The sequence below is a fragment of the Pristiophorus japonicus genome, chromosome 20 (assembly GCF_044704955.1).
Source record: "Pristiophorus japonicus isolate sPriJap1 chromosome 20, sPriJap1.hap1, whole genome shotgun sequence".
NCBI classification, from domain to species: Eukaryota; Metazoa; Chordata; class Chondrichthyes; family Pristiophoridae; genus Pristiophorus; species Pristiophorus japonicus.
Window position 1 is genome coordinate 38,672,313 of NC_091996.1, and position 17,979 is coordinate 38,690,291.

Genomic DNA, 17,979 nt, shown 5'->3' on the forward strand with positions numbered 1-17,979 from the left:
TTGTTTTCACTGAAGTTTAAACTTGCAATTAAGAACATAAGAAATAGGAGCAGGAGTCGGCCACTTGGCCCCTCGAGCCTGCTCCGCCATTCAATAAGATCATGGCTGATCTGATCATGGACTCAGCTCCACTTCCCTGCCTGCTCTCCATAACCCTTTACTCCCTTAATCGCTCAAAAATCTGTCTATCTCCGCCTTAAATATATTCAATGACCCAGCCTCCACAGCTCTCTGGGGCAGAGAATTCCACAGATTTACAACCCTCTAAGAGAAGAAATTTCTCCTCATCTCAGTTTTAAATGGGCGGTCCCTTATTCTGAGACTATGTCCCCTAGTTTTAGTTTCCCCTATGAGTGGAAATATCCTCTCTGCATCCACCTTATCTAGCCCCTCATTATCTCATATGTTTTGATAAGATCACCTCTCATTCTTCTGAACTCCAATGTGTATACGCCCAACCTATTCAACCTATCCTCATAAGTCAACCCCCTCATCTCCAGAATCAACCTAGTGAACCTTCTCTGAACAGTCTCCAATGCAAGTATATCCTTCCTTAAATACGGAGACCAAAACTGGACGCAGTACTCCAGGTGAAGCCTCACCAATACCCTGTACAGTTGTAGCAGGACTTCTCTGCTTTTATACTTTAACCCCCTTGCAATAAAGACCAACATTCCATTTGCCTTCCTGATCACTTGCTGTACCTCCATACTAACTTTTTGTGTTCCATGCACAAGGACCCCCAGGTCCCTCTGTACTGCAGCACTTTGCAATTTTTCACCACTTAAATTATAATTTGCTTTTCTATTATTTCTGCCAAAGTGGATAATCTCACATTTTCCCACATTATACTCCATCTGCCAATTTTTTGCCCACTCACTTAACCTGTCTATATCTCTTTGCAGATTCCTCACAATTTGCTTTTCCACCCATCTTTGTATCATCAGCAAACTTGGCTACGTTACATGTTCACATTAAAATGTAGTACTGTAGCCAAGTGGCAAACATCAGAGTAACAGAAGGATGTAAATAGCTAAGACAGACAACACTGACTGCCGTTTAGGATATAAGCAAACCAGGAATAGTATTCACTGCTTCACCAGGATATAAGCAAATCTCACATGGCATTACTGCCTTACTGGGATAAAAATGAGACCTTTACTTCTGTCTGTCTGACTGCAAAAGCTTCTATAGATATGTGAAGAGAAAAAGATTAGTGAAGACAAACGTAGGTCCCTTGCAGTCAGATTCAGGTGAATTTATAATGGGGAACAAAGAAATGGCAGACCAGTTGAACAAAAACTTTGGTTCTGTCTTCACGAAGGAAGACACAAATAAATTTCCGGAAGTACTAGGGGACCGAGGGTCTAGTGAGAATGAGGAACCGAAGGATATCCTTATTAGGCGAAAAATTGTGTTAGGGAAATTGATGGGATTGAAAGCCGATAAATCCCCAGGGTCTGATAGTCTGCATCCCAGAGTACTTAAGGAAATGGCCATAGAAATAGTGGATGCATTGGTGATCATTTTCCAACAGTATATCAACTCTGGCTCAGTTCCTATGGACTGGAGGGTAGCTAATGTACCACTTTTTTAAAAAGGAGGGAGAGAGAACAGGGAATTATAGACCTGTTAGCCTGACATCAGTAGTAGGGAAAATGTTGGAATCAATTATTAAGGATGAAATAGCAGCGCATTTGGAAAGCAGTGACAGGATCAGTCCAAGTCAGCATGGATTTATGAAAGGGAAATCATGCTTGACAAATCTTCAGGAATTTTTTGAGGATTGTAACTAATAGAGTGGACGTGGTGTATTTGAACTTTCAAAAGGCTTTTGACAACGTCCCACACAAGAGATTGGTGTGCAAAATCAAAGCGCATGGTATTGGGGGTAATTGTTGTGTATGGAGAAAGAGTCAGACTTAACACTGTGAGCTCAAAATAAAGTGTGACAGTTTTTATTGCAGGTCTCCAGAGTGCCTCTCCATATGTGAAGAAGCCTCCTTCAATCCCTGTGCTCCCAAGGGAGCAGAGAGTCGGGATAAATGGGTCCTTTTCAGAATGGCAGGCAGTGACTCGTGGGGTGCCCCTGGCAGGGCTCAGTGCTGGGATCCCAGCTCTTTACACTATACATTAATGATTTAGATGAAGGAATTGAGTGTAATATCTCCAAGTTTGCAGATGACACTAAACTGGGTGGTGGTGTGAACTGTGAGGAGGACGCTAAGAGGCTGCAGGGTGACTTAGACAGATTAGGTGAGTGGGCAAATGCATGGCAGATACAGTATAATGTGGATAATTGTGAGGTTATCCACTTTGGCGGCAAAAACACAAAGGCAGAATATTATCTGAATGGCGGCAGATTAGGTAAAGGGGAGGTGCAACGAGACCTGGGTGTCATGGTATATCAGTCATTGAAAGTTGGCATGCCGGTACAGCAGGCGCTGAAGGCGGCAAATGGTATGTTGGCCTTCATAGCTAGGGGATTCGAGTATAGGAGCAGGGAGGTCTTACTGCAGTTGTACAGGGTCTTGGTGAGGCCTCACCTGGAATATTGTGTTCAGTTTTGGTCTCCTAATCTGAGGAAGGATGTTCTTGCTATTGAGGGAGTGCAGCAAAGGTTCACCAGACTGATTCCCAGGATGGCAGGACTGACATATGAGGAGAGACTGGATCGACTGAGCCTGTATTCCCTGGAGTTTAGAAGGATGAGAGGGGATCTCATAGAAACATATAAAATTCTGACGGGACTGGACAGGTTAGATGCAGGAATAATGTTCCCGATGTTGGCGAAGTCCAGAACCAGGGGATACAGTCTAAGGATAAAGGGGTAAGCCATTTAGGACTGAGATGAGGAGAAACTTCTTCACTCAGAGTTGTTAACCTGTGGAATTCCCTACTGCATAGAGTTGTTGATGCCAGTTCATTGGTTATATTCAAGAGGGAGTTAGATATGGCCCTTATGGCTAAAGGGATCAAGGGGTATGGAGAGAAAGCAGGAAAGGGGTACTGAGGTGAATGATCAGCCATGATCTTATTGAATGGCGGTGCAGGCTCTAAGGGCCAAATTGCCTACTCCTGCACCTATTTTCTATGTTTCTATGTTAGGTGAGTGGGCAAATACATGGCAGATGCAGTATAATGTGGATAAATGTGAGGTTATCCACTTTGGGGGCAAAAACACGAAGGCAGAATATTATCTGAATGGCGACAGATTAGGAAAAGGGAAGGTGCAACGAGACCTGGGTGTCATGGTTCATCAATCATTGAAAGTTGGCATGCAGGTACAGCAGGCGGTGAAGAAGGCAAATGGTATGTTGGCCTTCATAGCTAGGGGATTTGAGTATAGGAGCACGGAGGTCTTACTGCAGTTGTACAGGGCCTTGGAGAGGCCTCACCTGGAATATTGTGTTCAGTTTTGGTCTCCTAATCTGAGGAAGGATGTTCCTGCTATTGAGGGAGTGCAGCGAAGGTTCACCAGACTGATTCCCGGAATGGCTGGACTGACAAATGAGGAGAGACTGGATCAACTGGGCCTTTATACACTGGAGTTTAGAAGGATGAGATGGGGTCTCATAGAAACATATAAGATTCTGACCGGACTGAACAGGTTAGATGTAAGAAAAATGTTCCCGATGTTGGGGAAGTCCAGAACCAGGGGACACCGTCCTAGGATAAGGGATAGGCCATTTAGGACTGAGATGAGGAGAAACTTCTTCACTCAGAGAGTTCTTAACCTGTGGAATTCCCTACCACAAAGAGTTGTTGATGCCAGTTCATTGGATATATTCAAGGGGGAGATAGATATGGCCCTTATGGTCAAAGAGATCAAGCGGTATGGAGAGAAAGCAGGAAAGGGGTACTGAGGGAATGATCAGCCATGATCTTATTGAATGGTGGTGCAGGCTCGAAGGGCCGAATGGCCTACTCCTGCACTTATTTTCTATGTTTCTATAAGAATTATTGTTCAGACAGTTGGTGTTACTAATATTTTACAGGTGCATTAATAGGGTGAAAATTCCAATCAATGAGGTGAATGTGTTCTTACAGCACAACCTTTACTGAGGCATTAACCTATTTATTGTCAGCATTAGGTGTTCATATCTAAACTCCGCTGACTGGAATTTGTAAAAAGAAACAAAAAGGAAGACTTGGATTTATATAGCGCCTTTCACAACCACATGATGTCCCAAAATGCTTTACAGCCAATGAAGTACTTTTGAAGTGTTGTCACTGTTGTAATGTCGGAAACGCAGCAGCCAATTTGTGCACAGCAAGCTCCCACGAACAGCAAGGAAATAAATGATCAGACCATCTGTTTTAGGTGTTGGTTCAGGGAGAAATGTTCGTCAGGACACCGCGAGAATGCCCCTGCTCTTTTCTGAAATAGTGCCATGGGACCTTTTAAGTCCACCTGAGATGGTAGACAGGGCCTCGGTCCAACGTCTCATCCGAAAGACGGCACCTCTGGCAGTGTAGCGCTCCTTCAGCACTGCACTGGAGTGTCAGCTTGGATTGTGTGCTCAAGTCTCTGGAGTGGGCCTTGAACCCACAACCTTCTGATCCAGAGGCAAGAGTGCTGGCATCGAGCCACATCTTCTACCTGACTGAGTCTAACAGTGAGGGTAAAAATTAACATCAATAGATCTATAATACATTAAAGCTACCTGAGCAGGGAGCAAGTAGACAGGCAAGCTGCTCTGCGGGGACGACCTGCTGAGAATTGATTGCTTCATTAATTACTTAAGGACTAGGCTGCTGGTTTAGCAGGACTGTAAAGCTCCATCTGCTCAATCAAAGGTGAATCCCGCTGTTGACACAGTCAGCTGTGTATTTCAACTCTGCGCGGTGTGAGATAGCTGACTATCCTGTTTGTTAGTCTTGAAATCTACAGGCATTGGAGTCGGTTCTGAGATTCAGTTTGCCTGTGTGTACATTTTTGGTGAGGAGGGTAATGTCTGCTTCTTTGGGTCAGAGTCCATCTTTTGGATTACACCTCCGTGAAGACGTTTTCCTACATTGAAGGCACTATATAAAGTTGTTGTTGCAGATGGGATGATCAGTTAATTGTGACAAATTAACCTGGAATTTTCTGGAACTTTTCGGTGTAAGCGTGACGTAAGGACAGCATAGCACTATTTCTTTGCGAGGAAATTTAAGTATAACTGATTTTTACATAGGATATACGGCACAGAAACAGGCCATTCGGCCCAACCAGTCCATGCCGGCATTTATGCTCCACTCGAGCCTCCTCCCATCTTTCCTCATCTAAACCTATCGGCATAATCCTCTATTCCCTTCTCCCTCATATGCCTGTCCAGCCTCCCCTTAAATGTATCAATACCATTCACCTCAACCACTCGCTGTGGCAGCGAGTTCCACATTCTCACCACTCTCTGGGTATAGAAGTTTCTTCTGAATTCCCTATTGGATTTCTTAGTGACTATCTTATATTGATGGCCTCTAGTTATGCTCTTCCCCACAAGTGGAAACATTCTCTCTGTATCCACTCTGTCAAAAACCTTTCATAATTTTAAAGACCTCTATTAGGTCACTCCTCAGCCTCTTTTTTTCAAGAGAAAAGGGACCCAGTCTGTTCATCCTTTCCTGATAGGTATACCCTCGCATTTCTGGTATCATCCTTGTAAATCTTCTCTGCACCCTCTCCAGTGCCTTTATATCCTTTTTATAATATGGCGACCAGAACTCTATACAGTACCCCAGTGTGGTCAACACAAGTTTAGCAAAAAATTTCTCTATTTTGCAATTCTATCCCTCTAGAAATAAACCCTAGTGCTTGGTTTGCTTCTTTCGTGTCCTTGTTTTCACTGGTTTTACACTGAAGCAACAGTATGAGCGAATTCCCTTGATCATTTGCACTACGCATTGCCTGCATTGTGTCAGTATTCCCTTGGCCTGGATTAATGGCCAAAAGTTAAGTGTAGCCCAGTCCAAAGTCACCTGATATCATCGGAACTGATAGTGATATTCTTTACGAATGAAATACTTTTTTTTCCTGAAACCTGCACTCTACTTCGTCAAAGTGCTATCAGTTTTGGTACAGCAGAATTGTTTCAAACCCTGCCCCTGTGCCCCCTCCATCCCCCACCCAGTGGTCTGCACAATTTATTCTGCCTGTAACATTGTGTGTTTGCACCATATTAGGACAGCAAGAATCTGAATTCCAGTGTGGTAGCAGGGAATTAATCAATAATTCCTCTGCCCGTACAGGCACAAATCGACTATGTTACTCTAATTCTCTTTCCTCTCCTGCGATGGAACAAGATGGAAAATACCTTGACATGTCCACCCCATTATAATTTGCAGTGCAGTGTTTTGCAGGGGCACGGCTAATGAGCAGTTTGGCAGACTAATCACCAAAAGATGAACAGGACTTTGTGTGCTAGCAGCACCAGAAGAGAACTATCACTTGGGACGGTATCACCACTAGAGGTTAATGTATAGACATAGGCTAATTAAGGCCAGGCTGCACAAATTTCAAAAAGGCAATTCATGTCTGACAAATTTAATAGGGGGCTCTTGTGAGGAAATAAAAATGTATTTCAAGGATATTATTTAAATGGATTTTCAAAAAGAATTTGGTAAAGTGCTGCAAAGGTGGGTTGCTGATGAAATTGGGGAATGTGGGAGCATGGATGGAAAGTTTATTCAAGGACAGAAACCAATTCTGGCGGTTAATGGATGCTTTTGGAACGGGAAGGATGACCCGAGGTCATTATTGACATCAATGTACGCCCTAATTTTTTGGGTGGTGCACGGCCCCTTCAACGCCGATTTGGAGTTCAATGGCCGCCGCCAGCGAAATTCACCGCGGTGTTTTATCCCACGGTCTCCAGTTCCACCCCGCTGCAGCCGATCCCTCTTCAGTGCATCATCAAAGAGCGCACCGCCATATCTCCCGCATCTCCACCGAAACTCAGCTACAAAAATCTTCAGTCTGCCGAGCGGTGCCCCCCCCGCGACAGCTTTTTCTGTCGGTGCTCTGTGTTTTCAATGTGTGCGACTTGGCTGCGCGGTGGCCATTCAAGGGGAGGACGCACTGCCAGGTCGGCCTGACAATTATGCCCCCGGGTTCGGCCTCTTGGGTGCCAGGCCACTGGCCCGGCCGAAACCCTCCCTTGGTGGCTCAGTGGACTGAACTAAAATAATTGCAGAGCTCGCAGCGGCCCTCCCCTTTAAGTGAAGGAGCGAGCGTGGTGACGCGCACTCGTCATGACATCATCAGCGCTCCGCTGCTGACGGACAGCGGCGGAGATTCCGTCCCGCCTCCACCTCCACCTCCACCCTCCGCCCCTCCAGAGTGCTCACCGCCGCACTTCCGCCCCCATCGTGATCGACTTGCGCTCCGCTCGAAAAAAATGACAAAGAGCCGAATTTCGCGCAGGAGGCCAATCCACCACAGTGGCGGTGAAAACACATCGGGAGCGGTCGGTGCGACCCCGTTTCGGGTGGTGCTCAATTTCTACCCCCTCATCTCTCTTTAGCCATTTTTGTGGCCTGGGAAAACCAAACGGCCAGCGTTCCAGCTGGAAGAGAGATAAGATCTGAGGTACGCAGCCTCATTAAAATATTTAAATGAGAGACTCGCCACCTGCAAGCGGATTGGTTGTCCGCCCCCAGTTCCGCCTCCGTTAAAACCGGAAATGGGCGGGTTTGAGGTTTTTTTTTAAATTTTAACATCCCACATGACCCAATCAACCTGTTTTTAAGAGGTTAAAATTATGTTGCCTGACCTGCTAAATGTTGCCAGCATTTTCTGTTTTAATTCAGATTTCCAGCATTCGCCGTATTTTGCTTTTGGTTTGGTAGTTTGTGTAGATAGATGTCAGGCGACCCGATATCACCCAAAGTCAAAATAACCCCCTTTCATTCTAGTATTTGGAAGTTGAATCAAAGAGGAGTGAGTGGGGGGGGGAGACAGACGTTTACTGGTGCTGTTATTCCGCAGCTAACACCAGGCATTGACTTAAAGTTGTGGTGGTCCGAACTCTGACGTTGAAGAATTAAACCTGACCGACAAAATCCCAGTTAGCTTCAGCTGAATGTCCTGCAGTGAAGAGTGACCACGGACACGGAACCTGAATCCTAAATGCCTCCCTCTCTTATTTAATGATTGCAATGATGGTTTTTCGTTTACTGTGAATTGCTTTTTTCGGGGTGGCTGCAGGAGGGACGAGAGTAAAGGATACCTGTTTACATAAAATAGATCTTTGGAAGCTTCAGTCTGAATTGCAGTCTTTATATAACGTACATCTACTTTTAAAATGGGAACGTGACCGCACAACCTAATTGCGTAATCGCCCTAAACATTTCCGACCTAGATTAAGATGCGTTTACTGTGCAGCCGTTGATCTGAAACTTGTACTTCACAGCTTGAGCTTCACGTGCTTTACAAGTACGCTGTTCTTCAGTGCTCTCAGCACCGGGCTCCTTTATTGTGCAACATGGCTGTTATATTTCACACGTTCTGCCGTCACCCAACAAAATTACTGTCCGCATATGCTTGATGCTTTTTACAGCGCCTGTTAATAAACTATCGGGTAAATGTATGAATAATGTGCCAAAAATGCCAGACCTTATCACTGTCAGTTGCACGATAGAATGATCGTTAATTTATGTATCGATGAATTATTTTTAAATATGTATGTTCAGCCTGGCAATTGGAAGGGGTGAGTAAATCATAGATCACCAGATGATTGAGAAGTATAGCAGGGTCTTTGCTTTTTGAAAATGTGGGTACTTCAGTTGAGTTCATTCACACGTATGGAATTATTATCGAAGCACTAGCCTTTAGCCAGTAAATTTGTTTGGACGCATAAAATAAGCTGTCCGTGTATTAAGGAGAACATTAAAGTGAAAGATAGTGCTTTTTCGAATCAATTGAGTATGCTGGTACTCAAAGGCAGCGAAGTTGAATTTGAGCACAGGTTGTGGTGCGTCGCTTCACATCTGACAAGGATTCAGGCAAAAATAAAAAGTACTTCACAACATGGCACAGCTGTTGTCCACCAACATGTTTTCTCCAGGTATAGTGGCAGCACGCTCGCCTCTGAGTCAGAATCTTGTGGGTTTAAGTCCCAATCCAGGGACTTGAGCACAAAAATATAGACTAACACTCCAGTGCAGTACTGCGGGAATGCTGCACTGTCGGAGGGTGCTGTCTTTCGGATGAGACATTAAACGGAGATCAAATCTGCTCTCTCAAGTGGACGTAAAAAATCCCATGGCACTATTTCGAAGAAGAGCAGGAGAGTTATCCCGGTGTCCTGGCCAATATTTATCCCCCAATCAAACATGACAAAACGACAGATTATCTGGTCATTATCACATTGCTGTTTGTGAGAGCTTGCTGAGTGTAAATTGGATGTGCCTATTTGTACTGCAAAAATGGCCACCATGCTCCACCCTTTGGCTATGATTGGTCACTTTGGAGGATAAGCCACACCCTGAAGTTTCACTGGAATATGTAGCTGGAACCACCCATCCCAAGGTCTCACTGACTTTGCAAATTGTAACTTGATCCACTTTGACTTTCTGAAGCAACAGAGCCCCCCAGAAGACAGCAAGGGCCAGCCAAAGTGCCTTACCCCAGTCCAAGTACATCCCTCCCCCTGCCCCACCCCACCATTGATGGGGCAGGGATTGAATACAGATTGTTAACAGGTTTATTGGGTATGAAGCGAAAAGTGACAGTGTCGTGACTTCTGGATATCATCCACTCCAACGATGTCCCTTGTAGGGGTTGGAAAAACATGATCTGCCTTTCCTGAGTTCCCTCTCTCCCCTCCGAATCCCCTCCCACCCTTCAGTCTCTCACTCCCCCCCCCCCAGCCTCTCTCTCTCTAAGTCTCTCTCTCCCTTCCACCCCCCTTTTGCCCCCCCACCACTGCTCTCAGGCCCCCCCCATCGCTGCTCTTGGGACCCCCGAGAGGGGTCAGGGTTGGGGTCAGAACAGGAGGGAGAGAGTCAGGGCCTGAGCGGAGTCTCGGGCCTCAAGTCCTGCTTCTCGGCACCACGTGGATGGAATGATTCGGGGCCGGGGGGGGCGGCAGGTGGCAGAGCTTGACATTGGGGTGGGGCATGACAGTTGCATGTCTCTCAAAAAAAGCACAGTACAAATAGTTACACTGGTGCAAATTGGCAGCCGTGTTTCCTACATTACAACAGTGCCTACACTTCAAAAACATACTTAATTGGTTGTAAAATGCTATGGGATGTCCGGTTTTCATGTAAGGCGCTATATAAATTCAAGTCTTTCTTAATGATAGCCTTTGGTTCCATGCCTCTCCTTTTCATTACTATTTCTGTTTGGTGATTGTGCAGGTAAACCTTGTTCTTGAAGATGGGAAGTCATTGGGCCTGATGATCAGAGGTGGTGCTGAGTATGCATTGGGAATCTACATCACGGGTGTGGATCCGGGATCAGCAGCAGAAATTACAGGCCTGAAGGTACCATTATTTAATGTGCCAACTTTTTCCAAAGAGGGAATGTCCGTGTATGTGAGCTTGTACAGATCCCTTTGGATGTTTCAAATCCAGCGCCATTTACCTTTTGCCCAAAAACAAAATTATCTTTGCAGTTTTTATTGGCACCATATGTTGGAAGGCGCTGCTATGGATGTTAGGTCATAGGTTCATGCTTACAATTTCCACATTTAAAAAAATGTATTCCTAGGAAATATGTGACACTGGCAAGGTTGCATTTATTGCCCATTCCTGGTTACCCTCAGAAGCTGCTTTTGGGCCTCCTCCTTTCGCAATTATTCGAGTGGTTTGTTAGACCACTTCAGAGGAACCACATCACGTGGGACTCAACCCTCATGTAGGCCAGACTGGGTAGGGCTGATAGGATGCATTTCCTGAAGGACATTAATGAACCAGTTGGGTTTTATATCAATCCAGGAATATTCATGGCTGTTTTTTCTGGCACCAGTCCACAAATTACCAGATTTATTGATTTAATTTTACAACTTGCCACTGTGGGATTTTTACTCCCAATCTCAGGGTTACTGATCTTGTATCATAACCACTACACTGTTGTAACCTATTACAATCAGGAGTTGACAACGAGAGGGAGGAAAACCTGAAGGGACCCCACCATGGAATGTGCTTGTGCATCTCTGAGTGGTTGATTATAGAGCAGTGTTGGAAGCTGCCCAGAACATTAGAACATAAGAAATAGGAGCAGGAGTAGGCCATTCGGCCCCTCTAGCCTGCTCCACCATTCAATGAGATCATGGCTGATCTGCTACCTCGACTCTACTTTCCTGCACTATCCCCATATCCCTTGATTACCTTACTATCCAAAAATATATCGATCTCAGTCTTGAATATATGCAATTACTGAGCCTGGGGTGGCACATCGAAGCACATTGCACAGAAGGAGGCCAATCGGCCCATCATGCCTGTGCCAGCCCTTCGAAAGAGCTATCCAATTAATCCTACACCCCAGCCTTTTCCCCATAACCCTGCAAATGAGTCCTCTTCAAGCACATGTCCAAACGCTCTTTGAAAATTACTATGGCACCTGATTCCTCTGCCCTTTCAGGCAGTGTGCTCCAGACCTTAACAACCCTCTCGGTGAAGAAATGTCTCTTCGAGTTCTTTTACCTCCTGCTATGCTAATATACCTGGGACAGAGCCCATAAAGAAATAGAAAATAATTTATAAAACAAAAGCCTGATGTTGTTCTTAAAGCCAGATGTATCAGTTTATGAAATTAATTTGACAAAACTGGATTGATCGAAAGGATTTTGTCCAAATATCTTTTCTTGATAAAGCATTCTGTTTATGAGGTACTTTGACCATGGAAAGCGATTGCCTGGGGCTATCTGCTTCGCCCTTCACTTCTCACCCACGCGTTTTAATGGGTGGAAATTCTTGGCTGTTATACGCTATACTTTTGTCAGTTTAATCCTGGACACTAGTTACAGAGCACAGACTGGGATTACGGTTTCAGCGACCCTGGGTCTAAACATTTGTCTCCCCGTTCTACGCGTCTGACTTTAAACTAGTGCTTGAGGACCATCTTAGAGATTGTCCTCTCGAAAAATAGGACTGGTTAAAACTTACCGAGCTTAAGTTTTCATTTACGAAAGCTATCACTTGAATTTTAAATGGAGGAAGTCAGGCTAAAAAAGAATGGGATGCACTTTTTGCAATCAGTGAGTTGGAGAAGTTCTGCAGCAACCCCACAAAGAGTCAGAGGTAACAAGGAAATCAGAGCATCTTCAGCAGTCAAATTGCTGACAGTTGCAAGCTGCCTCGATGCTTTGGCCACAATTTTATCGGGCTGGGATTGTTCCATGCTTGCATGTCGAGGTCAGAAGAAGCTATAATTTCTGGGCCTCAATTCCATATCCAGGTCCGAATTGCTGGCTAAACCTGACAGCAATCACTGCCTGGCAGACGGGTGGGCGTGAGAATTCGGGTGGCAGAAGGCCATCGTGGATACGATCTCCAGCAGTTAGCTAAGTGTTGAGTGTCGAGTGGGGGGGGGTGGGGATGGTGCGGGGGTAGGTTTTGGGGGGTGGGGGGTAGGGTGTGGGGGGGATGGGAGTTGGGGGGTAGGGTGTGGGGGTTGGGGAGTAGGGTGTGGGGGTGTTGGGGTGTGGGAGGGTGGGGGTTGGGGTGTGGGGGGTAGGGGTGGGGGATAGAGTTCGGGGGGTGGGGTGTGGGGGCTGGGGGTTAGGGTGTGGGGGGTGGGGGTTGGGGGGTAGAGTGCGGGGGGGTGGGGGTAGGGGGGTGGGGTGCGGGCAGTGGGCGATTGCGATCAGGGGAGGGCGGGTGGGGTGCAGATGCACTCATGCTCCCTCTGGCCCACAAGAAAACCAAAAAACAAATTAAACTCCGTGTTTCTTCGAGAAAAAGGAGTAGGCCATTTAACCTCTCGAGCCTTTCAGCCATTCAGTGAGATTATGGCTGATCTGGGACATAACCCCATATACCCGCCTTTGCCCCATATCCCTTAATATAAAAATCTATCAATTTTAGATTTAAAATGAACAAATTGCCGCTTGTGGAAGAGAGTTCCAAACCTCTACCACCCTTAGTTTGCAGAAGTGTTCTTCAACTTCACTCCTGAAAGACCCGGCTCAAATTTTTAGGCTGTACCCCCCACCCCCCACCCCCCCGCCCCCCCACCGTCACACACACAGTCCGAGACTCCCCAACTAGCAGAAATAGGGTAGATAGAGAGACACTCTCAGTTCCCCTTAATATCCTGAAAACTTCGATGAAATCACCCCTTAACTTTCTAAGTTCCATGGAATACAACCCTAGTTTGTGTAATCTCTCCTCGTAACTTAACCCTTGCAGTCCGGGTATCACTCTTGTAAACCTACACTGCGCTCCCTCCAATATATCCTTCCCAAGGTGTGGTTCCCAGAACTGCTCACAGTGCTCCAGGGCTTTGTATAACTGCAGCATAATTTCTACCCCCTTGTATTCTAGTTCTCAAGATATAAAGCCCAGCATTCCATTAGCTATTTTGATTATTTTCTGTATCTTCTTATGACGTTATAAGGACCCCCAAGTCTCTTTGGACGGTCACTGTTTCTAGCTTTTCACCATTTAGAAAGTACCCTGCACTATCCTTTTTAGGTCCAAAGTGGATGACCTCACACCTAGCTATATTGAAATCCATTTGCCAGTTTTGCCCGTTCATTTAATCTATTAATATCTCTTTGTAATTGTCATCTATCCTACATGGTTACTATTGGTACTATTGCAAGGTGTGCCACCATAGGGCATTGCAGTGGGAGACTTGTAGGTTACCTGTACAGGTGTGCCAGGCCTAGAATAAAAGGCAGGCCACCAGGTGTGATCCTCACTCTGGAGTTATCAATAAAGGACTAAGGTCACTACAGTTCAAGTACAGCACATTGCCTCGTGGAGTCATTATCAGAGCATCTAAAGACATAACAATTGGCGACGAGATTACGGACCCTCACGCGAAAATGGCTACCCTTGGTACGTCTCCCACTGCAATGCCCTATGGTGGCACACCTTGCAATAGTATTAACAGTAACCATGTAGGATACATGACAATTACAAAGAGATATTAATAGATTAAATGAACGGGCAGAACTGGCAAATGGATTTCAATGGTGATGATTGAGACGTCTTTGTGGAGAGGCTCGACCATTTCTTTACAGCAAACGACCTGGCAGGTGACAATCCGGCCACAATGGCTGATAAGCGCAGAGCTATCCTGCTAACCAGTTGTGGGCCTACTGTCTATGGCCTCGTCAGGGACTTGCTGGCTCCAGCAAAGACAACGACCAAGATGTACGAGGAGCTTGTAACGCTGATCGAAGAACAATTCAAGCCCAAAGAGAGCATCCTCACAGTCAGACATCGGTTGTACACCCACCGACGGCCCAAAGGCCAGAAAATCGCAAAATATGCTGCAGACCTCAGGAGGCTGGCGGCACCGTGCGACCACCTCACCGAAGCGCTGCGGGATATCTTTGTCATTAGAATCGGCCATGAGGGCCTTCTTCATAAGCTACTGTCTGCGGATACCACAGTCACACTGCAGAAGGTTATCTCTGTGTGCCAGGCATTCATGACATCGAACTGTGGCTCTAGGCAGATGACTCATCCACAGGACTCAAACCTGGCAAGTATTGTGCACAGAATGGCGCCTTTTAGAGGTTGGACTGTAGAATGTGAACCTTCTCAGGGAAGAGAGAACAGGTCCCCGAGTCTCTTAACTCAGAGTCTGCCGAGGGGGGCTCCATGCTGGCGTTGTGGAGGGAATCATAGGGCTCACCAGTGCCGCTTTAAAGCCTTTAAAGTGTGTAAAGGCTGCAGCACAAAGGGCCACCTCTAGCAAATGTGTAAAAGAAATAGGACTCACTGTGTTGATGAAGAGTCTGCAGATGGCCATGAATCCAGCGCGGATTATGAAACGATAGGCAGAGAGGCAGCTCAGCCCCATGATGAGGTATATAGCATGTTTACCTGCACCACCGAGTGTTCCCCGTTGAGAATGGAAGTCGAGATAAATGGCATTCCAGTCTTCATGAAAGTGGTCACGGGGGCGAGCCAGTCAGTAATGAATCAAGAAGCCTCTGAGAGACTGTGGGACAATCAAGCTGAACAACCCAAGTTGGTCCTGGTTCAGGCAAAGCTGCTCACCTACACCAATGAACTTATCCCAGTCATTGGTAGTGCGGATCTAAAGGTACTCCATGATGGCGCGGTGCACAAGCTACCACTGTGGATTGTTGCAGGTGATGGACCAATGCTACTCGGAAGAAGGTGGATGGAGAAGATCCATTGGAGTTGGGAAGATTTCATCCCTCCAGCGATCGACATCCCCCGCGCTCAGAGGCAAAGCAAGCCCTCACCTGAGGTTGGATCCGGCACCAGAGAGCACAGCACAGCACCCAAGGCACAGACCGCCCAGCACGACTGCGTGGAGATGCTCCAGCTGAGATGGCCCGAACGCACCTTCCAGGCTCCAGTGGCAGGACTCCAGAGGAAGAAAATCGGACCCAGAGGCGACTTCCCAGAAGAGGATCAGAGCAGTCAACATCGTGAGTGGAGGAAAGATGGCGCCCAAACCATGAGGTGAAACGCTGAAGAAAAAGATGGCGGCGGCCAGGCCACGAGGTGCAGCGCTGATGGAGCAACACGTGGTACCGAGCGAAGAAGAGGATTGGGGTAAAGATAGCAAGGCTCTCTTGAAGGAGGCTGGCAACCCACCATACTTAAAGGGACAGTTCGCCATTCTCAATCAATGTAAGAGCAACTGTGAGTTAGATGTAAAATGTGTAATTGATGATCAGCGTTGTGTACATGCAATAAGCAAAGAAAAGTCGCGCGATCGCGATCGGAGCTATAGGTTATTTACTATGAGTAATGAAACGTTGTGCGATGTAGAATTTCAACTGTATACAGTCAATGCAGTGGGCAGACACCCATTGGGAGCACACAGGTCCAGCGGGCTACCCAATGTAGTAGCCTGCATCTCTGGGACCAGAGTTATGCACCATGGAATGTGGCCACAAGCAGCCAATACAAACAAGCCGCAGAGCAAGCGATCTCAGGAGGGCAATAGCACCGGTATCGATACCCTGCCTCTGATCGACTCCACCTCTCAGGCACTCAGGCACCAACCGAATGAGCCTGAAAGAGCAAATCGCGCTAAGGCGCAGCCCCCAGACCCTATTGCCACCAAGGCTACACTGGGAACGAAGGGTCACCCGCAACGGTTCTCCCAAATGGGACCGGGACCGGGACCAGCCAGGACCCCAAACCAAATAGCGCCCAGGCAAGTGGAATTTTCCAGGCTCTGCTTTCAATCAATTGATTGTGGGCTGTTTGCCATTATGATGAACGTTGCTCGCTCTCAGCTGAGCTGCCCTATAAGAAGATCCTGCCAGTACAGACCTGAACGCCCTCGGTCTCAATCTTCTTGTATTGATAAATCCAAAGAGCAACATAAACTTCAGAAGTACTAGACATCTCCATTGTCCCCTTGTTTGTGAAAGAAAAAAAGAGAGACTTGCATTTATATAGCGCCTTTCACGATCACCAGACGTCTCAAAGTGCTTTACAGCCAATGGAGTACAGTCATTGTTGTAATGTGGGAAACGCAGCAGCCAATTTGTGCACAGCAAGCTCCCACAAACAGCAATGTGACAATGACCAGATAAATTGTTTTTTGAGAGATAACTATTGTCTACCACACCGGGGATAACTCCTCTCTCTTCAAAATAGTGTCATGGGATCTTTTACGTCCACCTGAGAGAGTAGACAGGGCCTCCGTTTAACGTCTCATCTGAAAGACGGCACCTCTGACAGTGCAGCGCTCCCTCAGCACTGCATTGGAGCATCAGCCTAGATTTATGTGCTCAAGTCTCTGGAGTGAGATTTGAACCCACAACCTTCTGACTCAGAGGCGAGTGTGCTACCTCTGAGCCACGGCTGGCACTGTTATTAGCGCTTGGGCCTGTTGTCTGGCCACTTGTCAGTCTGACTTAGTAATTGACTCACTGATACAGCTGCAAGTATTAGTACAGTCCCTGAAGCAGTTCCATCACACGTACATTTTATGACTGTTACAGCATTGCACATAAGAATTACAACATAAGCTGCTTTCTGATGCTTGCAGATGAGACTATCTGGGGACGAACATTAAACCAGAGGTGACCCAGCTAGAACCAATTTGGGTTAATTCAGCAAATATGGGCCCAGAGGTGTATTTACGTCTCCTTTTCAAAAGGGCAATACAAATTCCTGTTTCTCCTCCCATGATCCCATGGCACTATTTTGAAGAGAGGGGAGTTATCCCCGGTGTGGTAGACAATAGTTATCTCTCAATGAAATGAGGAGAATACATTTCTCTACAGATGCAAACTGCCATTTTATCAGCTGCATCACACCGCTATCACCTTTGCCCAGAATTATAGTCGGTGCTGTGTTTACAAAAATCTTATAGCACATTCGTTTTCTGTCATCAAGGTTGGGAACTCTCATGATTTCCTGTATGCGGAACCACAACAGTGGGAAGATATAAACAGCTAAAAATTCTGTAACGGGGCCAAACAGGGCGGTAACACTTGCGCCAGCCGCAGAAGTCTCGCCTCTTGTGAGAAATTGGAGTTACTGCCCCCAAAAGGAAGTGGAGCACTAAATCATGCGCTCCATTTCCTTTCTGGGGCGGTGGCAGGGCGGACGCCTCGGGTAAGGGCTCAACGCTATGCACTGGGCCGCGTGGCACTGCCACGTAGGAGGGGCCCTTCTCTGAATTAAAGGGAAGGGCCCAAGCTGCAAACACTCCAGCAAAAAGAGGGCCTTACCTGATCCCCAAGGTAGGGTCCAGGATGCTAATGGGGCGCTGCGCACGGTGATGATGTCAGCATCGCTGGCGCAGGGGAGCGGGGCGCTACAGATTACCGCCGCTGCTAAACTCCTGCCGAACTTAGCGAGAGTCATTAGTGGCGC

General features: G+C 46.7%; 1 protein-coding gene across 1 annotated transcript in view; it reads left to right on the top strand.

Annotated features, from left to right (window-relative positions):
- The window catches only part of whrna (whirlin a), a 263,734-nt gene that overhangs the window by 103,693 nt on the left and 142,062 nt on the right, over nucleotides 1-17,979 (top strand). Inside the window, exon 4 of the mRNA XM_070862779.1 lies at nucleotides 10,345-10,470. Within this exon, the coding sequence (XP_070718880.1) occupies nucleotides 10,345-10,470 (126 nt within the window). The remainder of the gene's footprint in view (nucleotides 1-10,344; nucleotides 10,471-17,979) is intronic.